The 14,361-nt window shown below is 36.1% G+C and overlaps 2 protein-coding genes across 3 annotated transcripts in view; one reads left to right on the forward strand and one right to left on the reverse strand.

The window, feature by feature from the left end:
- Positions 1-230: 230 nt before the first annotated feature.
- On the reverse strand, positions 231-2,287 carry LOC107095627 (swi5-dependent recombination DNA repair protein 1 homolog). The gene is made up of 3 exons (XM_015391793.1): positions 2,048-2,287; positions 1,306-1,632; positions 231-1,213 (listed from the first exon to the last, which is right to left on the reverse strand). The coding sequence occupies exons 1-3, from the start codon at positions 2,141-2,143 to the stop codon at positions 1,025-1,027; spliced, it is 612 nt and encodes a 203-aa protein (XP_015247279.1). The 5' UTR covers positions 2,144-2,287; the 3' UTR covers positions 231-1,024.
- Positions 2,288-9,565: 7,278 nt separating this feature from the next.
- LOC107095631 (collagen alpha-1(XVII) chain-like) overlaps positions 9,566-14,361 on the forward strand; it is a 37,410-nt gene continuing 32,614 nt past the window's right edge. Inside the window, exons 1-3 of one of the 2 annotated variants that reach the window (XM_015391800.1) lie at positions 9,566-9,895; positions 10,938-10,990; positions 14,311-14,361. In XM_015391800.1, coding sequence (XP_015247286.1) covers positions 10,948-10,990; positions 14,311-14,361 — 94 coding nt within the window. In that variant the 5' untranslated portion in view covers positions 9,566-9,895; positions 10,938-10,947. The remainder of the gene's footprint in view (positions 9,896-10,937; positions 10,991-14,310) is intronic. The other variant, XM_015391801.1, reaches the window with a different exon arrangement.

Consider the following 14,361-nt stretch of genomic DNA (forward strand, 5'->3'; position numbering starts at 1 on the left):
AGAGAAACATTGAGCAGCGCAAGAAAAGGTTGCAAGGGGTCTAGAAAAAGATGGCAAAGATAGCACAGAGTAATGCTGATCTAGAGAAGGAGCTTCCTGATGTTCAGAAGACTGTTACAAAGCTGAGACAGATTCATGAACAAGGAAGTAATGTTAACAGACTAACATTTCTATTTCTCTTATTTCAAATATCATCAAAAAGTCGAACCCAATCACCGCTTGGACACCGCTTGTATGTTGTGTGTCAATAACCATGTCCAGAAAAAACTCACAGTTGTGTATTTTCTTAACAGAAATACTATGTCATGTCTGTATTAAATATGTATTTACTGCTCCTATGTAACAGAAAATCATTTCCAGAATGGCAGTTTATTATTGGCTACAAGTCATAATCCTCAGGTAGTCAGGCTTAAAAAATGAAATGCATCAATCTAAGTAACTTTTTTTAAATGAATAGTTTTCAATCTTTGAATAAAGTGGCCTGAAATACAAACTTGTATTAGTTTACTCTCTGAATTGCACCAGTTATTTTCTATGCGGAGGGGATTGTTTTTTTTCTAAATGTAGTTTTTAAACCAAGCTCTTTTGGCATTTTAGCTGAAACAGAAGATGAAGACGCAAAAAGAGAGGATCGCTTTCAAGAAATCCGTAAGAAGGCCATATAGGAGAGGCGTGCAAGCGCTCATTCAGAGGAGCTGAAACGACTCCAGAGAGATCAACAGCATCTAGGAAGAAAATAACTTCCCGCATTCGACTAGTTGCAGTTCAACTCATGAACAGTTTTATTTGTTTACTTTGTTGCAAACGGGCATAAAATGTTAAGATGTAAAAAGATAGATTAGATCTTTATAGTGTCTTACACACAATCTTTAAAGTAAATGTATTGTTTTTTTTTAACGCAGTACATTTTGCCACAGTATGTTAATGTTGTTACCCCTGCTGTGAACAAGAACTGGAAATAAATACAGTTAATTGTGTTAACTCCTTTGTGGTGTCTGTTAAACTTAAGATACTGCTTCAGGTATTAAGTAGTGAAATCCCCCTCTGCACGGTCAAAGCGCAGAATGCTGTCATCCAGACCGAAGAGGTCAACGAGCTCAGAGAGTTCAGCTTTTCTTCCCTCTATGGGGATCTCTGACTGGAGCTCATACAGAGCAGCCTGAGCACAACTCCGCCACTTGTCAATCAAGGTTTGGAGCTGCATCAAATCATTCTGCGAAAAAAGAGAAACACACTTTATATATTACTATTTTCAGTAGTCCCAACCAAACAGGGTCAAAGATACTTGGACTATTTAACTAATACCTTGCTTCTGTACATTTTGACCATCTTTAGCCGACGCAGAGTCTCAGTTTTCTCTTTCACCTCCTTCCTTAGCTGCAGAGCTAAATCTTCTGAGGAGATCTGTGTTGGTTGAGGAGGCGCAGACTGTCCCTCACTGCCCAGCATGGTTTTAGTCCTGTGTGCATCCTCGCTGTGGATCTCTGACGTGTCTGCAGAAACTTGCTTGCTGTCCTCCTCTTCTTCTTCGTTGTCAACACAAAGGCGTTTGGCCACAGAAAGGGGTGAGATGAAGGAGCGCCGTGTTCTCTTCAGCCTCTCCCTTAGTGAGGCGCTCAGCCCAGATCGATGCTGAGGAGAGAAAGTGGAAATGCTTTAAATGATGATCATCAACAACCCAGTATTTATGAGAGCATGGACGGAGATTGTACCAATATTTATTTCTTAATGTCCTCCTCATCCAGATCACTGTTTAATTTTAAAGTCAACAAATGGATGTAAAAACAAACTGATTCACGGGGGTGGGGGTTAGTAAATGGACAACAGGATGTATGCTATTTAGAAAAAAAGGACAATATCATTTAACGATTTATAGAATGGTGGATAAAATACATTAAATGGAAGGAAGTGCAAATATGCTGTTTTTTTTTTCTTCCATATTTTTTTACTATTTCAGGCTGAACCCCTTGTTTGTAGTTCTCTGGTTACGTTATTGATTTGAATTCAAGTAAATGTGATGGATATTAATAAAGTTAGCCACACTTACTTTATATTCTTTGAATTCAGAGGGGCTTGACTCGACTGAATAACAAGGCGATGAAAGCGAACATGGTAGTTTGTCTGCTTTGGGGGTTATCTCCATTGCTCCAATTCACTTTGAGTCATCAAATGTTTCCGTCTGCTTGCATATATTTCTAGTTATCAACATTCGGGTCGCTTGTCAAAACAGTTTTCAAAAACTTCCCCTACATAATTGGAAGAGACCGTTTTGTTTTTCCGTATTTTTGTGGCGAACTGCCTTCTACGGATTTGATTGGACAGAATTTGATGACGTTTAGCCGAAGAGAATCTTGGGGGTTGTAGTTTCTTCCGTGAGCGTTAGAAAGGCCTTTGAAATCAGGGTTTTCTGGGGAGGTTTTTAAAACACTGGTTTTATAATCCTTTCTCTGTTTGTTCTGCTTGAAGTCATAGCTGCTTTTGTGTTACTGGTGACAGTCTAGCAGGCTAAATTGTCAAAAGAACTGAATATTAAGTTTTTTTGTAATTTTTTTTCTCTTTTTCTCCTTTCCTTTTATCAAATCTTTTTCTTTCCTTTTTTTCCCATTTTTCTTCACCATTTTTTCTTCCCCCCCCCCCCTTTTTTTAATCACCTCTAAGATTTATCAAAACGTCAAAATAGTCTAAAAGAGCTCCTTTTAGACTATATTAGATAATAAAGTCACACTTTTGATAATTCCCAATGCAGACTGAAAGTCCGATAAATAATAACAATAGGAATATCTGGTAGGAATATTCAAGATTTGTATCACATTTTTTAAATGTTAAAGAGAGTGACAAATATATAGGAAATAGAATTATATTGTAGTGTCATAGGTGACAGTATTTATTGGAAGTTTTTATGCACTGTTCTTTTTTAAACATATGCAATGCCAACAAAAGATTCATATAAAGTTCCTTAAGTTCTTAGATTTATTGAACCTAAATTTCTGTTCATAAACTAAACTATTATTCTAATCTGTACTTAAGAAATAAACTATACTAAATTTGATCTAAACTGAAGTGTTCCAATTATGAAATGTTTAAAAAGGATTTGGGAAATTAATCACTAACAGTAAAAACTTTCAGACACACAAATAAAATGCAGATGGTTTCTTAATTTTTCAGAATTAGAATAGGTATATAGTTACAGATTATCACGTGTGATCACAACTTTTATTAGTATGGGGATAGTGTTAAATAGACATGTTCATGATGGGTAAACAGAGAAGCCCTGGAAGTTAACCCAAGCTCTGTCAGAAAATGATTTATCTGAGCTTGCAGGCATGTGTGTTAAATGTCGGGCCTTGTTTCTACGGCTGAGTCACTTTGTGAATCACCTCTTCTCACTTGCTGATTCATGTTCTTTAAAATATCTATTTATAAACTCTTAAAAGAAATTCAGAAGTCTTTTCACGCCTGAATATGAAGCTCACGTTTTGTATGTCTCTGTTGCCTTAAGGAGTGTGAAAATGTTAAATAAGAGATTGTCTGGACTTGATTTTCAGTGCTTGGAAATGTGATATTACACACCCTAAGGAAATGGTTCTTTTTTCTTTATTTTATAAGGATGAATCTTGCAGGGCTGAGGGTTGGAAATAATTACCGTGTTTGTTAAGACTCTCGTGCTGTGCTCTGTTTTTATCATGCAGAGTTGAAATGCTTTTCTCTCTCCCATGCAAGACACATGAACAACTGGTCTGAGTGTATAGAATCTAGACGCAATAGGAGACGCTCTATGTTAGGCAAATCTTTCAACAGAAGCACAAATGGGCATCCATAACTACATAATTATGCCATGTTTGGACATGCGGTTACAGCCTCTTAATGTTTATTTAGCTTAATGTGAGGAAACGACTTATAAGTCAAACAAAATGTTTGGGGGGGAAAAGATCCAGATCCCTCACATTTTTAGTGTTTCTTTTCAATCTGTTTTTTTTTTTTTTTGTATTGGGTTGCTTTAATTTCCAGTCAATGTGCTCCATTGTCTGTTTATGAGCTCCCTGCAATTTAATTTGACTGAACTGTTAACACCTTCTTATGCTCCAGGTTAAGAACAGCATGTCCACAGAAACAACAAAATTATTACTTGATGGGGCAATCATTTTTATTTATTTTGGGTGCACCCTGAAGAGAGCGGCTTTGCTATATTGTCTGTTATAAATGGGTGAAAAGTAGTTTTTATATGTTTTATAAGTAAGAAAGTCCATCTCAAAACATTGTCTGTGCATTCAGTGCATCAAGATTGCAACCCCGCCTTCAATCATCATGTTGCTGTGCCAGCATGAAACCTCCGTACACCAGCGATGATCTGTCACTGGAAATCCCCTTCAACAGCAGCCTCTGGCCTTGTCGGCATTTGGGGCTTTTCTGCTACTGTTCGTGGCGGCTGGAAGGAGATATTAGCTGTTTTCATGTATGTAATCCAAACTGGAGGCCCCAGAATAATAAAAGCGAAAATATTTTGCGGAAGGTTTTGACATTTTAAGTTATTTAGGCATTAATGAACTGTTTTAGAGGAGTGATCAGACTTCTCTGCATCAGCAGCGCTGTGTCTGTCTCCTTGCCAGCCTCAGCTTCTCTGATTGGTTGATGTGGCACATCGAGCAGCTAAAGTTAAATTCCTCTAACTCCAGCAGCTGCTGCTTGTGAAGCGCCTCATGCGCATCACATGCTCAGAAGCTGATGAGACGCTGCTTCAGATGCTAAAATGCATTAAGATGCAAAGACCTTTTGATGTGCATCAACCTTTGACTTTGCATGTAAACCAGGTGCTTCTGCAGCTTTTATCACGTGCGGTCTGAACGTGGCATTAGGGAAGTGCCCATAAGTACTGTTTTTTCTATAAATCTAGTTTTAAGGTAACCAATCTGGTTTAAGAAATATATCAATTTAAGCTTGATTTTTTTTTACATATGTTTTATACTTTTGGTTATATACTGTAAAATTGAATAGCTGTCCAGATTTAATGTATATGAGTTAACCTTACCAGGTTAACAACAATATGTAATAATCACTTACATGGCCCAGGGTAGAGTGAAGTAATTCTGTTGTGAAAAATTAATTAAATCAAATTTAGGGTGAATTTTATTTTATTAAGAGTTAAGCTAACTAGCGACAATAAGTCACTCCACTACACTGCAATTTGGAGGTTTAAACTTGATAAAGAAGAAAAACGAAAACTTTTACTATTTTTTTTTAATTAGAGTATTTTACATGTTTTATATTTATGTATGCATATTTAAGATATTCAACGCTTGCTTTTTAAATGCAGTTTGTTTACAAGGTTGTACTAAGTAAATCAGTTTTCTGGTCAAATAAATAAAACTAAGAAATTCTGAATTCTGTGTGAGCCCAACTTCAATAAGATGGGCCAACAGTGGTGCAGTTTGTAGCACTGTTGTCTTGCAGCAAGAAGGTGCGGGGTTTGATTCCTGGCCCAGGGTAGAGTTTGCATGTTCTCTGCAGGTACTCCAGCTCCCTCCTACAGAATATGACTGTTAGGTCAGTTTGCACCTCTTGTTCCTTAAGTGTTTGTGTGCATAATTGTATGGCTCTGTGTTGCCCTGTAGCCTGCCTTTTGATCACAAACTGGTGGAGATAAGTATTGTTTCACCGATACAAGTATCGGGCAGGGCCCTGACCCAGCACTAAAATTGTGGTATGTGTATCGGTGAGTACTAACAAATAGGGCATTGATACCATTTTGAGAGCCAAAAGTTTATTCAACTATTGGCATCCATTCCAGGTACATGTAGGCAATAAAAAGTTCTACACTTTGTGTTAGTGTTTTTCCTGCTTCACAAAGGTAGGCAGCAGCTTGACAAAGCCATGACGCAATTTTTTTTACATCCAAGTAGTATGCAGTTCTTCATATATACACACAAATCAATTTCAAACAGATGGTATTGGTATTGTATTGGTATGGACCAATACTGCACAGCCAGGTATCGGGGCCAAAAAATGGCATCAGCGTAACACTAGAGATAAGCACTGGCTCCAGAGCGACCCTGCTGGACTTAGTGGTGGATGATGACGGATAGATGGACTAAATAGTAAAAATTTCCCATGCAATATTAAATACATTAAAATTTTTATTTTGAGCATTCTTAACTAATATATTGGTATATCTAAAGGAAGTTATAAAGTAATAATATTTGATTATTATAGTTGAAGTACTGTATAGGTGTACCCTACAAATAAAGTTCTAGTTAGCACAACCTAAAATACTTGTTCACTGTACTTTTTTGGTGATGAATGATGACGAATATGATTTTACAGTGTAGGTTTTATGACAAAAAATATCATAGCTAGTGCTTTTAAGATGTTCAAATGTATTAGAAAGACATCAACACCAAAGAAAGTGCTCTGAACTTAAAAGCAAGTCATTAAAAGTGTTTTTTGCCTAACATAATTAGTTTTGTATATCAAGACAAAGTGATAATTGCAGTTTAAAACAGTTCTCTCTCCACAGTGTGCATGCACTTCCCCTGAGCAAGTGCATGCACACTAAGTGTCCAGCCCCTACTGGAATGTGTTTATCACTGTAGAATGGTTTGAAAGTTCAGCTTGGAATAACATATAATATCCTGGCCAAGTAGGAAAAAATGATTTTTTCTTTAGATAGTTAAAAAGATAGAAAAGTCTTCTAACCATAAAATTGCCTTTTTTTATTTGCTAACTAGACAAGTCATTCCATGGGTAATTTCAGGACTTTTTATACCAAATAAATAAAGCAATTGCATAATGTTAATGTTAACCCCTTTATCCCTTTAACACATTTGTTTAGGATTGCCTTCGACTGTTCTAGTTAAACAGTTCAACTGAAACATCATTAGTTCAACTTTTTTATTTTCTTTAGTCCAACTGTTTTTAATGTTCTTTTTTGTTTCTGCATTTGAAAATTTTTTTCCTACTTGCTTTGATTCTGTTTTATTTTTCTATATTTTAATCTGTAAAGCACTATGCATTGTCTTTGTACTGAATTGTGCTATACTAATAAATTTACCTTGCCTTGCCTTGCCTATTGTTCCACAATGTGGAAATTTACTCTCTGCATTTTGACTCACCCCCTTGGGGAGCAGTGGGCTGCCATTGTGTGGCACCCTGGGAGCAGTGTGGGGTTAAGGGTCATGCTCAGGAAACCAGAGTGGAGGCTGTGGGGTTCAAACTGGGTACTTGCAACCTTCTCAGAGCACAAACACACTGCTCTAACCACTAGGCCAACACTCCCCAAGATAGAATCAGTATGATTTTATTGTAGTGGGTGCTACAAAATGAGAATTAAAGTCACGTAATATATTTTCCATGTTTAGGTTTTTGTGAGCGCGATGGAAACTGCTGCTGACTTTCTCTACAAACATGAAATCTTATCCTCAGAAGGTCTTTGACACCGGAGGAATGTATCTGAAAAAGGTCTCCGCTCAGTCAGCTCTGTTTTTTTCCTTTTTTTTCCACCAATGTGTTGCTTTCTGCTGAGGTTCTGCCATTGTCCAAACTCACACATGGATGTGAGCAGAGAAACTCCTCTCCATGGGGCCATTTGTTTTCAATCCTTTGAGCAGATTAGAGTCTCACTGGCTCTGAGTCATGCTTTGTGGGCGGATGTCTCTACTGGGTGTGGCGGGTGAAGGGAACCTGCGGATGCTTGCGGCTTCCACTGGAGGAATAAAACTTCTAATTTGGCAACAAATGGCATAAATGTAAATACGCAGATTGGGAATTTGTATTCTGATTATAGATTTAAAAACAGATCTTGTGTCCTCTCATTTGGCAGATCACATGCAGTGAGAAAAGGTTCACGCTGCTGCTTTGGAAGAGAATCCTAACTGTCACATGAAAAGTATCAGTCCTCCCTAACAGAACTGTAAACAGGAAGACAGTTCGTATGAATTGCAGCAAAACAAATAGCTGTCAGTTAAAGTTGTGGAAGTTTTCACACCCCTTATATTTACCCATATTTTGTCACATTAGAATAAAACAAACCTCCACAAATATCATTGGAATTCTATGTTAATTTTATCATCTAATGTCAGAGAAACACAACAAAGCAAGTAATTGTAGGCTAGGAGGAGTTTTCAGCAAAGACATGCATTTGTTTATATATATATTAATCCTACCCCAGGAAAAAATCCAAGTGCAATTAACTGTCTTATTATTCAAAATCAATATTTCCTCAACATTTCTTTTTATATCAGCTATTATACAAAACAAAGATTCACTTAAACATTGTCTGAAACCAGAGTCTCAGCTTTCACTCTCATGATTCTATGTCACTGAAAAGGGAACTATGAGCCCTTTTAACTAGATCCAACTAAAATTAGATTAGAGAATAAGAGGTTGTGCTCTAAAAACAAGAAAAACAGTAAGATTTTTCTAGATTTCTTTGTTATCTATCTAACAATGTGTTGGTAAACTTACCCCAAAAGGTGGTAAGTCTTTTCAGTTGATTTTCCCTTTATTCAAGAATCCTTTTGAGCAATACATCGTATTGTTGGAGCGATTGTGTTTTTCATTTTAAATGGTGCAACATTTGTGCTTCGAGCAGCAGAGCTGCACATGTGGATTGCGCCCAAGATTGACTTGCCAAATCCCAAACTGCTTATTCTGCTACTTACTCTAGAACATTCATCACATCATCTAAAACAATAGATATGAACACAAATCAAATCTCCTAAAAAAAACAAAACAAAAAACATTTGGATCATCTTGGAAAAATAATAACCTGACCATCAGATGTTCTGTAAAATGATCAGATGTCTCAGTATTAGGGTTTGTTTGTTGCAAAATAATAATCCAAACTGTGAACATGCCAGCATGGCATGGAAGTGACACTATTGCTTCAAATTTGGAATGATTTTTGGGCAAGGAAGATGATCAAAAGTAATAGCAATATAGATGCTTATTAAAGTTTTCTGGGAGAAAAACCTTTTGGAGGCTGAAAAAGATTGAGGTTTGTCTTTCAACAGCAAAGTCCCACATGTTAAACCAATTAGCTTCAACTTTTGATAAATTCTTTTTACTTAGATCTCTCCAGTCCAACTCTAGTACTAATAACTATTAAAAAATCTGTGACAAGACTTTAAAGAAAGATTAAAATGGAAAAAAAGGTATCCAGATCTGCAACGATTTGCAGCAGTTTCACAAAGTTTTCCAGATTAACTTGAAGATATTTCAATGTATTCATCAACCATTCAACTTTACAAATGTTTTCTACTTTGAGTCACTGTGAATATATTTGGAAATTGTAAGACTTTTTTTTTTTTTAGGCTGGGTAAATATTCAGCTATATACTGTCTTAAGCCTATGGAACAAAGGTTCAGTTTCCTCTTCAAATATGGAGTCCAGATGTGTTCCAGCTGCTTGAGGATTTACTGCCCACTGCAGATCAGCACAACCTGAAAAAGTCTCCTCCCTCTTTTTTTTTTGAAAAACAGAACAAATCAAACTTTTTTTTTTTTACCACCTCCACCAAAAACTTGCCCATACAGTGAAGCAGTAGCTGGAAGAGGAGGAGTTTCTCTCTTTTCTTCCCCCTCAATCTGAGTCTGCAGGGGTTAAGAATATGAACTGGCCCTTGTCCTCCCCCCCAGGCGCTGATTTCTTTTTTACATTCAGTTTCCCGTGCCGTCACCTGCCTGCCAAGCTGCTGCTCTGATGGGCGCGGCTGGGACCAGAGCCCAAAATCTGTGTTTTGACTCGCATGGGAAAGTTGAGTGAAAAAGAGACAAAAGAAGAGAGAGGAGTTTAGGGAACATCTCCGCTCGCTGTGCGCGTCAGCTCCTCACTGACGCATTGTTCTTCTACTGGATAAGACGCTGCGTCCCCAGAGGAATCTGACCAAGCTGACTGCTTGAAGGTACGGATTATAACACTGCTCAAGGAATTATTTCCTTTCTCATTTTTTAAAGAGCCTTTGTTTAGTTTAAAACTCCTTTTTTGTGTAGAATTTGTGGGAATATTTCTTGCACCTGGCTTTGCTTGCATCCCTGTAGGACTGCACTCTCGGGGTTTGGAGTTTGGTGACGGGCTGCAGTGTTAGTTTTTAGAAACTGGGTAACTTTAACTTCCCTTTGGCTTCCCTAGGACGTTTTCTGTCACAGCACACCCTCTTTTTTTCTGTGCTATTCACATCCATCTAAATATACACTAGAGGACCTGTGGCATCAAGCCTTCATAATTGCTCCTCAGATCAGTTACAGCCTATAACAGGCAGGATGAGTTTATAGAAGCTTTAATAAGATGATAATGAGGAGTTGGAAGGTATTGGTTTTCATAATCACTTTCTGAAATGTATTTTTTGGTGTTTATATGACATATTCTCTTATTGATTGGATTTAAGCATGGTATACCCCAAACAAGAAATATGAATGTAGTTAAATGGCCTTATCTGCCAGGGTGTGGTCATGGGATGGTCTTTCATAGCTGTGCTCTGATCTGCCTGAACTCCTTTTGTTTCTTTGTTGTTTCTGCGTTCAAAAACACAAACGTGCTCCACAGATGATCCATTATAGCTTTATGGTGGTTTTCAGCTTTCAGATGAGAACATGGCAGGAAAAGTTTCTTCATAGAGGGGAGTGTCTTCAGCCTGTTTCAATTAATATAACTGCAGGCCAATGTCCAAATAAAAAAAAAGCCACAGAAGCATTTGACTGTGATGCTTAATATATAATCATGCGACTGATGTGGGGGATTTTTTTTTTCTACGTTTCAGTCTGGAGGAAATTTAAATGCAGTGCTGTAAACAAGCCGCTTTGAAGACCATAACCCCTTATTTCATTGCAGGACAACTTTCTCCTTGTTCTTCATCAAACAGCTGTTGAAATCTTGTTTTCTACACTTAAAGACATGCAAGGATGGTGGTCAATGTCTCTTTTCTTCTTCTATCCTCATCTCACCAGATAAGATGGGATGGACGATTTAACAAGGCAGATGGAGATTTCAGGAGAGAAGGGTGAGAATGTTTGATTTGATCAGTGTCTAAAATTAGACAGGAAGAAATGCAGTGCGTAAAAACACACTTCTATAAGAAAATCAACTGCTGCATCCTTGCAGAAACGTCCAAAATGAAGAATTTTGAAACTTGTCTGAAAGTAACTAACATCTAAGATCATGCATGAATTTACTGGTTTCCTACTTCATTTCTCAAAAATCAGCAGCTAGATGAAAAAGTCAACAACATTTCTGCTACAGCAAAACTTAAGTATATGTTGGATGTTAGCTGTGGGGAATAAACAGCTTCTCTGACTTCTCTTTTTAAATGGCGGCTAGGATTCTTACATAAAGCATGATATAACAAAACACTTATACAGTTCTAGGTCTTCAAAAGAAAAGAGTGAATAAATATATATTTTTTTTAACACAAGACATTTCTTTGATATAATGCCACTTTTCCTTTTGCATTATTTTTGACATATAGTGAATTTCCATGCGTGGTGCAATCACTTGGCACTTTTAAAAACATAATATATATACAAGGAACATATTTAGCGATAACTTTACTTTATACATCATGTTTTTGAGGAAAATATGAATCTTTTCTAAAAGATAGAGCATTCATAATGACTTTTAACAAACGTGATGCATTTTCAGTGTTTACGCAAGGAGTACAGATAGTCTAATAACTCCTAAGATCAAATAAATCCCAACACGCATAGATTTATTTACCTTTAGTGATTTGAATGGGGTAAAGTTTTAACAGTGCAAACTTACAAGGAAGACAGATTTTTTTTTGAGCACTTCAAAACTGCATGTTAAGAGGAAATATAAGAATATGAAATATGAGGAAATCCTTTAAATAGTGGCCTGATACTGAAACTTGCTTTGTTTACAGAGAAGCCGAGACCAAAGCCTTAGCACTAATATACAAATCCAAGATGTGCTAATATGGACATTTTAAGTACTATGCTCTTACAAAAGAGAAAGTAAGAACCGTGTGCTTTGGCTGATCCTTATATATGATCCGTGTCAGGACTTTTATAGTGAAGAAACAACTGTCTGGTTTTGTTTCTAAAGTGAAGGGATAACAGCAGAAGAATAATGATCAGGTTAAGCCTTCACTTTAACACAGACTGAGATCCCAAAAAGGAAGGAGAGCAGGAGGACAGACATGGAGGAGGACATGAAGGCGGCATGAAATCTAAACGGAATGATCGTTATCTTTAAGCAAAGCCAGTAAAGCACAGCAGCCTTAAGTCAGACGTCAGAATACTTACTGAGAGAAGAATAAGGATTTTCTGGACCCTGTAGTTACACAGAAAATATCAGACACATAATGATTTTTGAAAAACTTTAAATTCCTTCCATGATTTTTTTTTTTATGAAACCAGAGTTCTGATGCTTGCTGCAAGCATCCACACAACCGTGTAAGGAGTGTATGAAAAAGGATTGTTTGTGCATAGCACTTTATTAGAGTCATTCTGGAGAACACGTTCTGTTTAATGTAGTGGCCTGTGCATAACAGGCCTCTACTGTCGTAGCCAAATACTAGGCAAAAGGACAACCAAACAACATCTCAGATGCACTTTAACCTTAACAGACTCCAACAAATCCTTAAAAGAATAACAGCCTCTTTAAAAGAAAGATGAGAGACCAACTATTTATTATTAGAGCCGACAGAACCTTTCTCAATAACAACATTCTTGAACATATTTCCTCATCGCGTCCTTGAAGTTTCTGCCACTGGAACAGCTTCAGTGGTAGACATTCAAATCCTGGATGCACTAAGGAGCGTTATCACAGGTCCTTCCTCTTGCTGCTGGTAGACTTTAATTCATGCTGTTGTGTGCAAAGATTTTCTATTTCTATTAAACAGTTTGTTTTTTGATTATATGTTCAAATATGTGCAATTTGTACTTTATTTAAAATGATTCAACTTAGTTGCATGTTTCTTTAAATCTGTGTATGTTTTTTTTTCATAATTATACATTATTTTGCTTATGTTTTCACTTTTACAGTCTTTTTATTCCTATCTTAGTTTCTACCTTTGTGTGAATCTGTATGTGCCTATTTGCCTGACAGCTAAATATCGCAGCTCTATTCTATTCTATTCTATTCTATTCTATTCTATTCTATTCTATTCTATTCTATTCTATTCTATTCTATTCTATTCTATTCTATTCCCTCTTTAGCTCATCAGCAAAAACAATACATATTCTTCTTTCTTTTTTTTTCTTTTTTATAACATAGACTGCCTATAGTTTATGGTTTATTAGTAAGATTCAAATTAAACTAAGTACTTCACAACATGTTTTCCTTAATGAACATATTCAATCCATGTAGTTAATTAAATAACTACAGACACAATACTATTTACCCAACCTATGTAAATGGTTTGGCAGTCAGGTATACATAGTTATAATCTACACTTAGGTGAACTGTTAACAATTGTAAATTTCAGGGAGAATAAAACTGTGGTATCATATCATCATGATATGGCTATCATATAACTATTATTATTCAAATATCTTAATGCATAATTTTAACTAAATCAGGGTGTTTATTTTTATACCATAGATTAAATGTAAATCATAAAGATCACAATGGCCTTTAAGTTTAGTATAAAAGGCTCAGATTTAATAAATTATTTAGGAACTTGTTTTATTGTCTGCTCTTTCTGAGGATTCCAGTACTCATTGGGGCCCCTTGTGGCCCAGGATCCCTAAGCACTTAAATCACTGTGTGCCCTAGACCTACTCTACCCAGCAGAAGACATTGACATGCCAATCTGTTTTATAATTTAGTTAAATCTATGATTTAATTAGCACTTAGAACTTTGGTTTATCAATTATATTTCTTCAAGTCTTAAGAAGACTAAATCTATAGAAAACCCTGTATTTTGAAGATCAAAATTTCAATTATATTAAAAAATAAAATATTAAAAGACTTATTTGAATATATATTAAGAGTAGTCATAAATGAATGGAACAAAATAGTGATAAGAAGGCCTTTGCTTAAAAAAAAAAGAAATAAGAAAAAAAAATCAACTAAAGCATTTCTTAAAACAAGTTGTATTAAATCTGTTTTTATAGAGACAAAGCCAATATCTATTTGATAATCCTAACATAAACAAGCTTATAGTAGTTATTGTTCTGATCTGTGTCCTGCCATTAATCTATAAAGCATTACTTGTCATATTTATTGTTTAAAGATGAATTTTAAAAAAGAATATTGAGAAATCTGCATTAACTGAAAACAACAGTTATGAACATAAGAATAAGAATCCAGAAATAGATAAAGCAGAATGCACCCAGTGATAACTGCTTGTCATTTCAGTTTTGACAGAAACCGTAACCTCCACAAGCAGGCTGACTTCTCTCCCACCCA

Source organism: Cyprinodon variegatus, unplaced genomic scaffold (assembly GCF_000732505.1).
Source record: "Cyprinodon variegatus isolate N-32 unplaced genomic scaffold, C_variegatus-1.0 Scaffold560, whole genome shotgun sequence".
NCBI classification, from domain to species: Eukaryota; Metazoa; Chordata; class Actinopteri; order Cyprinodontiformes; family Cyprinodontidae; genus Cyprinodon; species Cyprinodon variegatus.